The sequence below is a fragment of the Crinia signifera genome, chromosome 1 (assembly GCF_055691185.1).
Source record: "Crinia signifera chromosome 1, ASM5569118v1, whole genome shotgun sequence".
In the NCBI taxonomy this organism is placed as follows: domain Eukaryota; kingdom Metazoa; phylum Chordata; class Amphibia; order Anura; family Myobatrachidae; genus Crinia; species Crinia signifera.
The window spans coordinates 197,425,185-197,438,828 of NC_139217.1; the positions used below are offsets into that span (position 1 = coordinate 197,425,185).

The 13,644-nt window shown below is 43.5% G+C and overlaps 1 protein-coding gene across 1 annotated transcript in view; it reads left to right on the top strand.

The window, feature by feature from the left end:
• Nucleotides 1-13,644, top strand: part of SNCA (synuclein alpha) — a 42,961-nt gene that overhangs the window by 12,313 nt on the left and 17,004 nt on the right. The window contains exon 4 of the mRNA XM_083179111.1: nt 2,294-2,439. Coding sequence (XP_083035237.1) covers nt 2,294-2,439 — 146 coding nt within the window. The remainder of the gene's footprint in view (nt 1-2,293; nt 2,440-13,644) is intronic.

Below are 13,644 nucleotides of genomic sequence, written 5' to 3' on the forward strand. Positions count from 1 at the left end.
TTCTATTGGCCGGCTGCAGTAAACCGCAGATATGGAGTGACAAGTACAGGACAACTGTCTTATCTAAATCATTTGTTCCCAAGCTCAAGTACTCCAAACAGTTCACATTTTCCAGGTCACCTGGCAGGTGAGGTGCACTCATTCACTGACACATTTAAAAAGATCCACGGTGGAGCTAATTATTTCACTTATGATTCTGTGAAAACCTAGAAAACATAGGGGTTATTCTGGTTGATTCGCAAGGCTGCGAATTTGCGAATTCGCAGCCTTGCGAGTCCACCAAACCCCGCCCGGCGAACGACCCCCCCCCCCCCGCCGCCTCCTCAAAGTGCGGCTTTGCCCGAACAGCTGCGAATGGATGTTTTGCATAAACATCCATTCGCATGGCTTGGGTAACCGCCCACATCTTTAGATGGTCACTGACCATCGAATGATGTTTAGCGTGCACGCCTATAAAAGTGACTTTTTAGTTACTTACATTTGCGTGCACGCTGGCGTGGATATGGGCGGGCAGCTGACATCCGGTGATGTCAGCTACCCGCCCCCCACACCCGCGTCACTGCCTCATTACCATGAGAACGCCCAGCGTTCTCATGGAAACGCCCATGGAACGCTGGGCGTTCCCGTATGGTAATGGGGCAGCCCGGCACCCCCCGCCCATCTCTTCCCCCCCTGCCATCATGGGTGCACCCGGTGAACCGAAACCCATATGCACTGTAGGTGGGGCTGAAGTAACATGTGCAGAGAGAGTTAGATTTGGGTGGCGGGGCACTTCAAACTGATATCTACATGTATATTGCAGTGTTAAAATAAAGAAGCCAGTATTTACCCTGCACAGAAACAATAAAACACCTAAATCTAACTCTCTCTGCACATGTTATATCAGCCCCACCTGCAGTACATATGGTTTTGCCCATTAGTGAGTGATTTTGCCTTTCCGAGTGAATCAGAATAACCCCTAGAGTCAACGGGCAGTGGTGAGTCACAAGGGAAGGCAAAACACCCTGTGCCGATTGTATGAGAGAGCATAGTATCATACCCTCCAACATGACCCATTCCATTAGGTACAAAATGCTCTGTTCCTGGACTTCCCTGCCAGTGGCAGTTACAGAGGTTGGACTCCAGCAAAGTCCAAAATTCAAAGAGGGGGGTCACATCAACTGTCAATGAGTCCAGGACAGTGATGTTTGGTGTGGCTCCCCTTTTTGAATATTGGACTGTGCTGCAGGCTCACATCTGCAACTGTCACTGGCAGGGAAGTCCAGCAACAGAGCATTTTGTACCTAAAGGAATGGGTCACGTTGGAGGGTATGGAGTATCACAGTCACTGCAGGGGAGAAGACAAAAAACAAGCTCGGGTGAAAACGATAGTGCAAGGGAAGAACAGGGTGAATGAGGGCCTTGCCTGAGAGCTAACGTTCTTGAATGGCAATTTATTAACCATTCAAGAACAATTTCCAGCATATACACTTCCCAAATCCCTCTCCTGTAGTTGGACCTTTCGGAATATTGGGTTGAGAAAGAGCATTGGTGCCCCCATGCAATATTTTGATATTATTACACAATTTCCCACATCAAATATTACCTCATTTTTAGCTCTACATACAGTATCACAATTTTACACACACACACACGTGATAGTATACAAAAAAATAAAGTTACATCCATAAAATATCAACATACTGTAGACAATACATAGCAAACATAGGCATGGAAAAGAGCATAACAACATAGACATAAAAAAAAAAAAAAAAAAATTTGCAAATTACTTCCCCCACCTCTTATATGCAGTATGTTCATTACTCCTCTTATAGATTCTATGGCTATCACTCCTGGATATATTGTATGCCTATTACCCCCTTATACATTGCATGGCCATCACCTCCATATTTATTGAATGCCTATATAAACACTTCACACTTTATATAAAGCCACAGCTCTTCACACTATGGGACATGTAATAACATCTCTCCCTGCAGAGTCGGGAAGGCAAAGCCTGATGAGTGTTCAGGGAGAAGAAAGCACTGCTACAGTAGCAGACTATGCCATGCAGTCTGCTATAGGGATTTTGGTGCTGGGTTAGCTGAGAAAGCAGGCTGGGACAGTGGTCATGCCACCTCAGGACACTGCACCTGGTGATGGCACCGGATGCAGGGCCCTTCTTCTTGCTTGTTGTACCCATTTAATGAGACAAATAATATATGGTTATGATGAATGCATAGATGTATGTTGCAATGATTTCTAACAAACTGCATGCAAATATAAAATTGTTGGTAATATGTATTCACTCTAGTGGCTGAAAAAACCAAAGAACAAGTTTCTCACGTGAGTGGTGCAGTTGTTACAGGAGTGACGGCCGTTGCACACAAGACAGTAGAGGGTGCTGGGAATATTGCTGCTGCCACAGGGCTCATGAAGAAGGATCAACTGGGTAAACAGGTACGGTCATAAAAATAGGTTGTGAAACGAGAGCTGAAGAATGCTGTAAAGGGTGATTTATTTAGCTTTGTTGTAGTTGTACTAGGCCTGTCACTACTGGGTCAGACATTTTGGATGCTAGTGAGTCTGGTGTTTTGGCTGCAATTGGATCCAACCTGTTAGAGGCTATTGAGTCATATATGATGGATACTGCTGTTTATATGTGCTGGAAGTTGCTGGCACATATTCCTCTTCATGTGAAGAATGTCTCCCACCTGTACCTTTAACAAGGTACAGGTGGGAGACATTCTTCACAGGAAGAGGAGCAACAGAACACGAGGACATGCACTGAAACTAGAGGGAGGAAGATTCAGGGGAAATGTGAGGAAGAATTTTTTCACAGAAAAAGTAGTAGATAAGTGGAATAGCCTCCCATCAGAGGTGGTAGACGCAAATACAGTAGTACAATTTAAACATGCTTGGGATAAGCATATTGATATCCTTACAAAAAAATAAGGATCAAATATGGTTTGAGGTAACATGTTTAAAAAAGGGACAGACTAGATGGGCCAAGTGGTTCTTATCTGCCGTCAAATTCTATGTTTCTATATGGTGGAAGCTGTTGGATGAATTTGACATACAGTATGCTCCTTGGCTATTGTACAATTTTAGTTTCATGCAGTAATATAATGTTAATGATACAGCCATATTATTAGGTGAAGCTACAGTAATTGTAATATAGAAAACCATCATTTCTCCTCCTTCAATGGCAGCACACATCTGGGCCTGGCACTCTCCATTCACCCAACACTTCCAAAGCATCGGGCTGTCACAATACCCTTACCCTCCACCGAAAACTCGAATTTATCGGTTTGAAATAGAACATATGCCACAACTGTCCTGACCAGCTGGGAAATATTTAGATATATTGTCTAAGTTCAGTCCAGGAAAATGTTATACATCACAATTTGCCTTTTAAATTCTACACTATTTGGGGCCAAATGTAATAGGGATTCATCTTGACTCTCAATGTTGCGAGTTTGGCCCCATTCCAATGTTTCAGGGACTGCGGATGCGCTGTTATGAGCATGTGCAGCACCCAATGAGCTATCATTGAGTGGGCAGGGGGTTTATAGGGGGCAGGTGCATGGGGACACCCAGTGTTTCCTGGGCATGCCCACAAAATAGTGGTTGTGCCCAGGAAAACGTTGGATGTCCCCCTGCCAATGCAGGTGAGCTTAAGCCTGCCGGGGCGGGCAGCTGACAACACATAACATCAGCACCCGCCATGTCTGTGTCCCAGACACTTGTAAATATGTCAATCCTGGCTGACATATTTGCAAACGAGGAGGCACAATCATTCGATGGTCGGCGACCATCCAATGATTGTTCACCCGTACACTCATGAGCGTGCACATCCATTCACATGCAAATGCAAGCGAACGTACAGGGAAGGGGGCTGTACAGTTCTATGGCGGACAACGTCTGATTGCTCGGTAAGCTGCAAATGTATGCAGCTTACCGAGCCTTGCTGAATCCCCCCCCCCCCCCAGGGAGTGAGAATCAGAAAGTGGGAGACACCAGGTTGATTTTGTCCTGGAAATGATTTTCCGCTTTAAAAAAAATTCTCCCGAAATCTCTCACTTTATGATTCTTGGCCACTGATTGGACACTCAGTGCTTCCTGGACACTGCGGACTGCCACTGCACCGCTGCACCCACAGCCCCCAGGCGCTTCCCGAAGCCCAGACCCCACGCTGCCCCATTTTTTTTTTTCATGTGGACTGCACGTCCTGCTGCTGAACCAGGGTGTTTAGTGCTGCCAGCCCCCTTCACATAGGTGTGTGCCTGCGGTGCTTCACCGCTGGCACACACATACGGATCGGACAAACACATTGTGGGCGCTAAAAAGCACTCACGATGTGCAGTTGATGGGTCCGATCTGACCGATTGTACCTGCAGCAGGTTCAATCTGTAGGGTCCAACCCGATGCGCACGGGACCATTGGGTCAGATGGGATGTCAAACACATCCGATTTGTGTCCGTCGGAATCAGGCGAAATCAGCCCAAATTGGATAAGTGTATGGGCACCTTTACTCCTCCAGTATCCCACCTTATCTTCTTGGCATCCCTTCTCTTCTCTTCATACCCCCCCCCCCCCCCTCTGTATTCTTGATGATTTCTGACTGCTTTTTCAAGTTACATTGTTACAGTATATCGTAGTTTAGGTTGAAACAAGACTTCCCTCCATCAAGTTTAACCTTTTGCATGATAGAGGGTGTTTTCTAGATGTCATATCCCATTTTAAATTTTTTACTTCATTTCCATTTTGATCTAAATTATGATTATGGGTTGTACCCATGGATGTTTTTATTCAATAAATGCTTGTCCAACCTTAATTTAAATGTATTTATTGCATCAACACCATTGGAAGAGAGTTCCGTACTTTTCCTGCACTATTGGTAGAAAAGCCTCTGACCTCAAAGTAAATAGGTCTGACAGCTCGTTGTATTGTCCCCTGATATATTTGTACATGTGAAGCATGTCTCCTCTTAATCGTCTCTTTTCCAGCATAATCATTCCTAATTTGTCCACATAGTTTAATTACTCATACCCTTTTATCAGCTTGGTTGCCCTTCTCTAGACTCTTTCCAATTCTATAATGTCCTTTTGGTAGTGAGGAGCCCAGAATTGTACTCCAAATTTTAGTTTCTGGTTATATTTGGTTCCTCCTACTCCATGCTGTTTAACACATGGTAGTCCTTGTGTCTACTTTATTACTTCAACACAGGCAGTGGTATCCACTTCAAATTGTTTAAGCTTGACACATGATTTGTAATTTTCTTTCTCTCTGTTGTCTTTGACATTTGAAATTGCTTTACGGTATCCTGTATATCTCAAAGAGGTTAGTTAGATTGGTGTATTGATGTTAAGGCCCATACACACTGGGCAACTTTGAGCTGAAAGTCCGCACAAACATATATTGTAGCATAATAAATAGATCCCTACATCTCATTGCTTACACTCCCTGAAGAGTCTAGGAATCTCCCTGATTTCACATATACTGTATTATACAGCTGTTACATTTTGGAGTGAAAAATAAATCAGAATCAATACATTCAATGTCCTTTCCCGACACTGGCTTTAGGGCACATTTATCCATATGGCTACATGCATTTTAAATAAGGTTTCTCGTGGCCACCTTTATGGAACCACATGTAAAATACAATACATGAACAAGACCTAGCATACATCAGTGTCTTTTCTTCTGCAAGTACAATAGTTGTAAATGTTGCTAAATGCTTTGGGGCTTATTTACAGTAAGTCATTATATGACACCCCTCTCAGATGTACAGTAGCAGTACATGTCTGGGCTTACAGGTGCCACCTGCACACTCTCCTTAACATGCTTTAGTAGGTTATTATGATGCCTCTTTATATAGCATGTCATATCAATAGTTTTGATTTATTACAGTAATGCTGGCCATATACTCATGCAATTTGACCACTTTTCAGCCGATTCCCAATTGGATGAAAAGTGGCCAAATCACATGTGTTTGACATTGAATCGGTTGCGCTTTCCCGTTTTGACCAGCTACAGGTCTGACCTCCGACTCAGACAGCCTCTAAGCAGCGCGGAATGGGATCACATTTGATATATAGCATGCAAAAGGACCGCTTATAATATATCGCATGCGATCCTTCTGCCCAGGAAGGTTCCGGGTGGCTCAGGGGGGATCGTCTGTGACTTCTCCCATTGGAGAAGTCGCAGTAATGTATGTAGGCCTTAAGTGTTTGCGGTACTTATGTAATATCTGGGCTCCCGTTTTTCTTATGAGACCGCGTCCCCTCTGGGGCTCGCTGCGCTTGCCACGCTTTGGGCACGGTGGCTCGCTGCGCTCGCCACACTATTTAAAATCAACTCCGTAGTTGGATAGTAGGGGTATGAAAAAATGGGGTGCATTTAACATGGGAGCCCAGATAATACATAAGTACTGTGTTTGCTTTATATTACTTTTTACAGTTACTACCTTTTAAAAAGAATATATGTAGAAAAAGTTTTAAAGACCACAACTATTTGAAAAGAATACTAGGACATTTTCTTCTTAAGCTGTCAGGAGATAAAAGCATGTTGAAAGAAATAGCACATTTTCTAGGGATTCAAATGAAAATGTCTGGTGTGAGACATAGGAAGGTTATACTGCTGGCACATCAATAGCAAGCCTTTCACATCCAGATTGTTACTGACACCAGAGCAGATGAACAGCGCTGAAACATTAGTAACACCACCATTTTTAGCAGTAGAAACAACAGAAGCCTACCATTTGGCCTTGTGAAATATCACATGGTGATACTGATGGGATTACTCTGAACAGATACAGCAAGTTTAATGAATAATAATAATATATATAATACTGTGTGCTATATTGAAAAGTTTTTGTAAATCATCCCTGGGTCTTAATTAAGTTACAGTAAGTAAATGCTCATGGTTTTGTTTTGAGAACCTGAATGTTTAATCTTTGCTGACTACGCACATTTGAAGCATGATTCTACCAACTGCTGGCATGCGTTTTTCATGTCTGCCAATTGTGCACTGAATGGCAATTATAAGGGATTCTAGAAAGTGTACTGCCAGGATTCTGCAACACTGAATCATGATAGCGAATAAATTAAGCATGTGTCCTAGCTCAGGGACCAGGAAATGTAACAGCAATTTAATAGATGTGTTTTTAAGTGATATTTTAATCTGTGGGTCAAACTTTTATTCAGTGCTTACCATCTGTGCTGTGACTGTTACAGTTAATTTTATAGAATCATTAAAAACAGACACTGCTATAAAATCACTGACAGTGTATCCGGTTGTTACAGAAATAATATTTGGACTATTCTGTGTGATGTCACTAATGAAATAATTAGTCATGTAGTGAATTATTGATGTAATGAATGATGTGATATATTTTACTTTGTCACCCACAAAAATCCTTCAGCGTGGGCCTAATTTTTATATTTATATAGCAAAAACTGTCTTTAAGGTTTTTTTGGTTGGTGGTTTATCACTCTCCATTTTTTTCACTTTTTCAGGCCGTTGTCCCCAAAAAGCAGACAAACAAATGCCTGGAAAGTTCCCAGTTTTTATGGAAAAATGGGGATTAGACCACACAAACACACGTTTCACTAAAACTACGTATTTTAATAATTTTTTTCCAGGCATCCTAATAGGATTACCTGAAAAAAATATCAGTGAAAATTTATTTTTCCCACTCCTATTAATTTTCTGGTGCTAATTGGATATCCCCTCTACAGGTGCAATTTTAACCTTAAGTGATAGTAGGAGGCAGTGGTGTAACTCTAATGTAGGGTACACACCAGGACGACCCGCTCACGATGCACATCGTGAGCGGGTCGTCAGTGTCTCGTCCGACCCGCTCACGGTGACGCGGGGGAACACGACCCGCTCACGATGTGCACCGTGAGTGGGTCCGATCCGATGGCGACCCGCACCCGGCTGTATGGTCGTCATTGAGATCCTACCTGCAGCAGGTAGGATCTCAATAACGACCGACCGACCCGCGGGACCGCGCATCGGATCGATATCGGTCCACACCAGGACAGAAAAGGGCCCAATCACCACACAATCTACATCCAATTGGTCAGGATTGGATCTAGATTGAGGGGATCGGGCCCTAGTCGTCCTGGTGTGTACCCAGCATAAGAGGCAGAACAGAACACCTCTCCTCCCCTGCAAGTTTGAATCAGTTAATTAAAAAGCATTAATATCTCTTCTGTGGCTGACTCCCCATCCGAGCAGGACAATAGTCACCACACTCTTTTTATTCTAAACATAATTTATGCAAGTGTCACATATTGTGTCTATACAGTCTGTGTTCTGAATAATATATAACACATACACATATATACATACATATATACATACATATATTTATTTATATATAATATATTTATATAAGGTGGTGTTTGTGTGTGTGCGTGTGTGTGGGCACCACACAGCAGCCCTGCACATTCCATGGGGTGGGTGATGTCCGACGGATGTCCTGCAATCATGCATTAGAGCAATTAGGGGCGGGATGTACTAAAGGGAAAATGCGGTAAAACAGGGGTTTTACCGCATTTTCCAATGTACCATTACCCGTCCGCCCCCCCTCCGCCTGGCAGGGTATCGCCACCCTCTGGGTGGAGATACCCTATAGAAGCCTATGGGCTTCTATCGCCGCCCGCACGACCCTCCCTCCCGTCATCCATCGATCTCCTCCCCCAGCAAGTGTCACAGCCGGGAGGACATCCGGCTGCAGGGGGAGGAGGAGACGCAGGTGGACACTGACAGCCGCCGAGATGTGACGGAGACCCCGCACACCACATTACAGGTATCGCGGGGGTCTCCGTCACCGCAACCCGATGCTAGCCGCATATGTTAGTACATATGCGGTAGCATCGCGACGGCTGGCAGGTGAGGGGCGGCGATGTATATTAATACATCCCGCCCTTAATGAGTGTATATGAGCAACACAGATTTTGTGCAGAGCAGAGGGGTCGGCTGGGGATATATTCTGAGATGTGTAACGAGCTGTATGTGAGTAGAAGCATTTTATATTGAATATGATAGAATATAGGCAACCAGAGGAGGACTGACAGAGCAGATCAGCAGAACAGTTGAACGTCTAGCTAGGATAATATCCTTGAAGCTGTATTCAAAATTGTATTGGAGAGTCTTTTCTTAGGAAAGCTGGTAAGGGACTATTTCAATACTAAATATGTGTGAGATAGAGTTTTTGCAGTGTCTTATGTGAGATAAGGTCAAATTTAGTATATATTTTTAGTATATATTTTTTGGATGTATAATGTGACACGATTTAGAGACATATTGAATGTGAGGAATAGGGGATATTTCAGAGTCAAGGATGACACCTAGGCAGTGAGCTTGTGGGGTAGTGTGATTGTAGTGTTTCAACAGTGATATATATATATATATATATATATATATATATATATATATATATATATATATATATATATCAGGCTGGTAACTACTATTGGCTGGTGGGAATATAATTAATTCTGATTTGGAAATGTTGAGTGTGAGGAGGCGAGATGACGTCCAGATGAAATGGCAGAAAGACATTCAGCTACACGGAGCAATAATGATGATGACAATTCAGGGGAGGATAGACAGATTTGAGTATCATCAGCGTACATATGATACTGAAATTCGAGTTGATCAGTTTGCCAAGAGAGGAGGTATAGTTTGAGAAAAAGCAGAGGATCTAAGACAGAGCCTTGTGGTACTCCAACTGATAGAGGTAGTGAAGAAGAGGTAGAATCAGAGAACACATAAAGAGTGATTAGATATTATAGGTTGGATGAGAACCAAGAAAGGCTGTGTTCTGAAGACCTAGGGATTGTAGTGTTTGTATGAGTAGAGAGTGGTCAACAGTATCAAAGGCAGCAGAAGTCCTAGAAGAAGAAGAAGAAGAAGTGAGAAATGGCCTCTTGATTTAGCAGTGGCCAAATCATTTACTACTTTAAGTCACTGTATTTGTAGAGTGTTGAGAGTGAAAGCCTGACTGTAGTGGGTCCAATAAAATGTAGGAGTTAAGAAAGTGTAGGCAAGTCTCTTAAGTTGCTTGGAGAGTCATGGGTGCTGAGAGATAGGACGGTAGTTAGAGAGACAGTTTGGATCAGAATTGTTTTTTTTTTTTATAGAATGGGAGTAATCACTGCATGCTTGAACAGAGAAGGAAAGATACCAGTAGAGAGAGAGAGAGAGGTTACAGATTTGAGTTAAGCTTGGGATAAGCACGGAAGACAGAGCTTTTTTTAGAATGGTAATAATAAATGCATGCTTGAACAGAGAAGGAAAGAGAAGGTTACTATATAGTAGAATCCTCACATTACCTAGATGCAATTTGCAGAGGAACTGTGGGCCCAATTCAAATGATCGTATTATCGAATGATCGCGCATGTGCACGGTATGCAAATTAAGCCAGTAATCGCTAGCTGGGGGTGTTTGTAGGCGGCACCCCAGTGTTTTCTGGGAGTGCCACCTAGAAATGCAGGTGGGCCTGGACGTGGGGAGGGAGGGCCACTGACGTCAGCAGCGGCCTGCATCTCCCTACATCCATCACAGCACTGGGTATGTCTAGGCAGGGAGAAAACCATTTGATGGTGAGTGAGTGCAAATGGTTTCCCCCCTGTGTGCACAGCTGCGGACATATTCTGGGTGTGAATTACCTGATCGCGGGGCTCCAAAGATTTGTAGCACAGCAATCAGGTTTCAATCATGCACAGTGTGCCTGATTCAGTGATGTTCACAAGTGCCATTGCCGCTGTAAATTAGGAATTTATGTACTAAGCCTTACAGAGTTATAAAGTGAGAGCTAATACACCAGCCATCCAGCTCCTAACTGCCATGTTACAGGCTGCATTTGATAAATGACAGGAGCTGAATGGTTGGTCATTTATCTCCTTTGACTTTATCTTCCTCCAAGGCTTAGACATAGACCCATTAGTACTGTATGTTGCTGCTGTGCGGAAATATGCAAATGTCACAGCTACCAGGGTCTGTACTGAGATGCCCACTGGAGGCGTGGGAGGATATCAGCTGCTTTTGAACCTGATTTAGAGATGGGCGCAGAATTGTAGAAATTGCTATTCAAAAACTACTGAGTATGTGCGCATATAAGCGAGCACTTTAACTGTGATCTTGCCGTGACCTCAGTTTAAGTTGCGTCAGGGGCAGTGACGATGTGGTGGGTGTTGTGACGGGCTGTTGGGCGGGTGGCGAACATTATGTTGGAATCAGTCTGGACAACGCAGGCATGTCCGGACTGCTCAGGCAGAGGGCCGCAGAGGCTGTGTGACGTCAAAAGTGCAACCGACTCTGAATCAGGCCCTTTGTATACAGATGCAGACATTGCACAAACATCAGTTAATAATCGTCCTTCTAAGTAACCAAATGGTCATAGAGCACGGCCATCAGCATTAAGACGCCACGGCCATTGTAAATGCATACCTGATAACAGTTACAAGCTGTGTCGCTTTGGTAACACACTTGTGTTTGAGGGGATTATTCAGACCTAATCCAACTGATAACTGAATGACTGCGAATGCGTACAGTTCATGGCACGCATGCGAGAGTCCATCGTTTGATGAAATCCAGCACATAATTGTTTTTCATTTTTATTGCTGGCCATACCCAAGGTGATTGACAATGAATCCTAACTGCTCCCACCATTACATGTCCATCTCGGCATATGGGATGTGTGACTTATACACATGTGCAGTGACAAAAAATGGCTGCACAGCATAGAACATCAGCATTGTGTCCATCGCTGCATCAGGCCCTACGTAAGGCTATTGGATCATGGTATGATTATTGCTACTTAATAATACGATTTTTGTACAGTATGAAATATATGTACAGTATAATATACCTTATATACTGTTTGTTAGTAGTATCTTACAGTAGACTCACTTAACTCTATTACAAAGCTCCCGTTTCAGATGTGGCTTTCTAGAGAAATATGTTGTTTGTAGAAAAATGCCTCTGTCACAGCTTACTATGTTCCATTTGTGCTGTACTGACATATGGCGGCAAATTAGCCTGTATGCAGAGACAATACTCTCTTCATCCTGCTTGTTATTGGGAAAGCATCACATGAGAGAATAAGCTGTGCCAAGTACTAACAAGGCATTAACACTCATTTCTCAGTCTCTCTTCACCTCCTACATAGTTGGGAAATGTCATCATTGCATCAATCCAAATCTGCTCAGCTATTTACTAAGATATTCTACAGCCAGTGATAAAGAAATCTAGAAAATGGTTTTGATATACTGTATTCCATAGACTGATGTTTTAACGTGTATGGATCGTTAGGTCAACAATATTTAGTTCAACAGTCATTATATCGACACCCAGTAGATCGACACATGAAAAGGGTCGACATGCAAATGGCCGACATGAAAAAGGTCGGTTAGGTTTGTTTTTAAATTTGGGTGTCTGTTGACATAGGTTGACATGGACACTGTTTAAGTGTACTGGGTCCACTTGGTGCCTGGATACGATCGGCACACCATTCTTTCCTCTCCTTGTCCATGCTTCGGGCACGGTGCCTCAATGTGCTCAACACATGTCCTTTATAAAATAAAAAAATAAAAAAATGTGAAAAACTCATGGTGACCTTTTCCATGTTGGCCTTCTGCTTGTGTCAATCTTCTGCATAGAGCATGCTCACTGCTCTCACTGTATCATTCTGACGGCTGACGGGGGCTGGCGGTAGAAATACCAGCCCCTGCAAAGATGAGACCGGCTCCATCTGTATATCATCATTTGTGCCTAAACTCATTAAGCACTTATGGTGGGATACATATGGATGTCTATAAGTCAGGATGATAGCAGTCAGAAAACCGATACCGGCATCCTGAAAGAGGTAATTCCAACAGGGGTCAGGTAAGTATACTTACCTTCCCCTTGCCCCTCAAATGTTTTCTCTCCTAAGCCTCACCCTAATCCCTCTACCCTGCTGCCTAAACCTAACTGCCCCCTCTCGGCAGCCTATCGCTAACCATCGCCTCTAAGTGCCTAACCCTACCAGTCCCTCCATGCAGCCTGACATTAAATCCCCCCACTAGTGCCTAAAACTAGCTTCGCCTTCCCTAGCTGCACATTAGTCGGAATTCCGGCGCCAGCATGCTAATTGATGTTTTAATTCCGGCGGGAGTCAGGATGCAGTCATCCATATTCTGAACACTGGAATCCTCACAGCCAGGATGCTGACTGCATCTCCTCAAGGCTGTATGGATGCAAATCTTCATTCTTCAAAGGGAAGTCAACTGCAATAGTCTTGGTTCTGGAATGAGATATTTAAGAAGCCCATATGGGAATGATGTTCAGTTTTCCAGTGATGTGTGGTGAGGTCAATGGCTAGGACAGTGGTTCCCAAACTGTGCGCCTAGGCTCCCTGGGGTGCCTTGGAGCACTTGCAGGGGGGCCTCAGGTTGGTGGTCCAGAATCAATTCAAGTCATTTATGGTCAATGCAATAGGCAAAATCAGTGCTTGTGGCTTCCAATTAAGAATATGTGGGTAAACAGAAGTGAATCATGTTTCTCACCACATAAGTGGACCTAAGGAAAACATCACTTGAAAAGTGATAAAATGGAGAGTGATAAGCCACCAGCCAATTAGATACTAACTTCCATGCCACAAGGTAT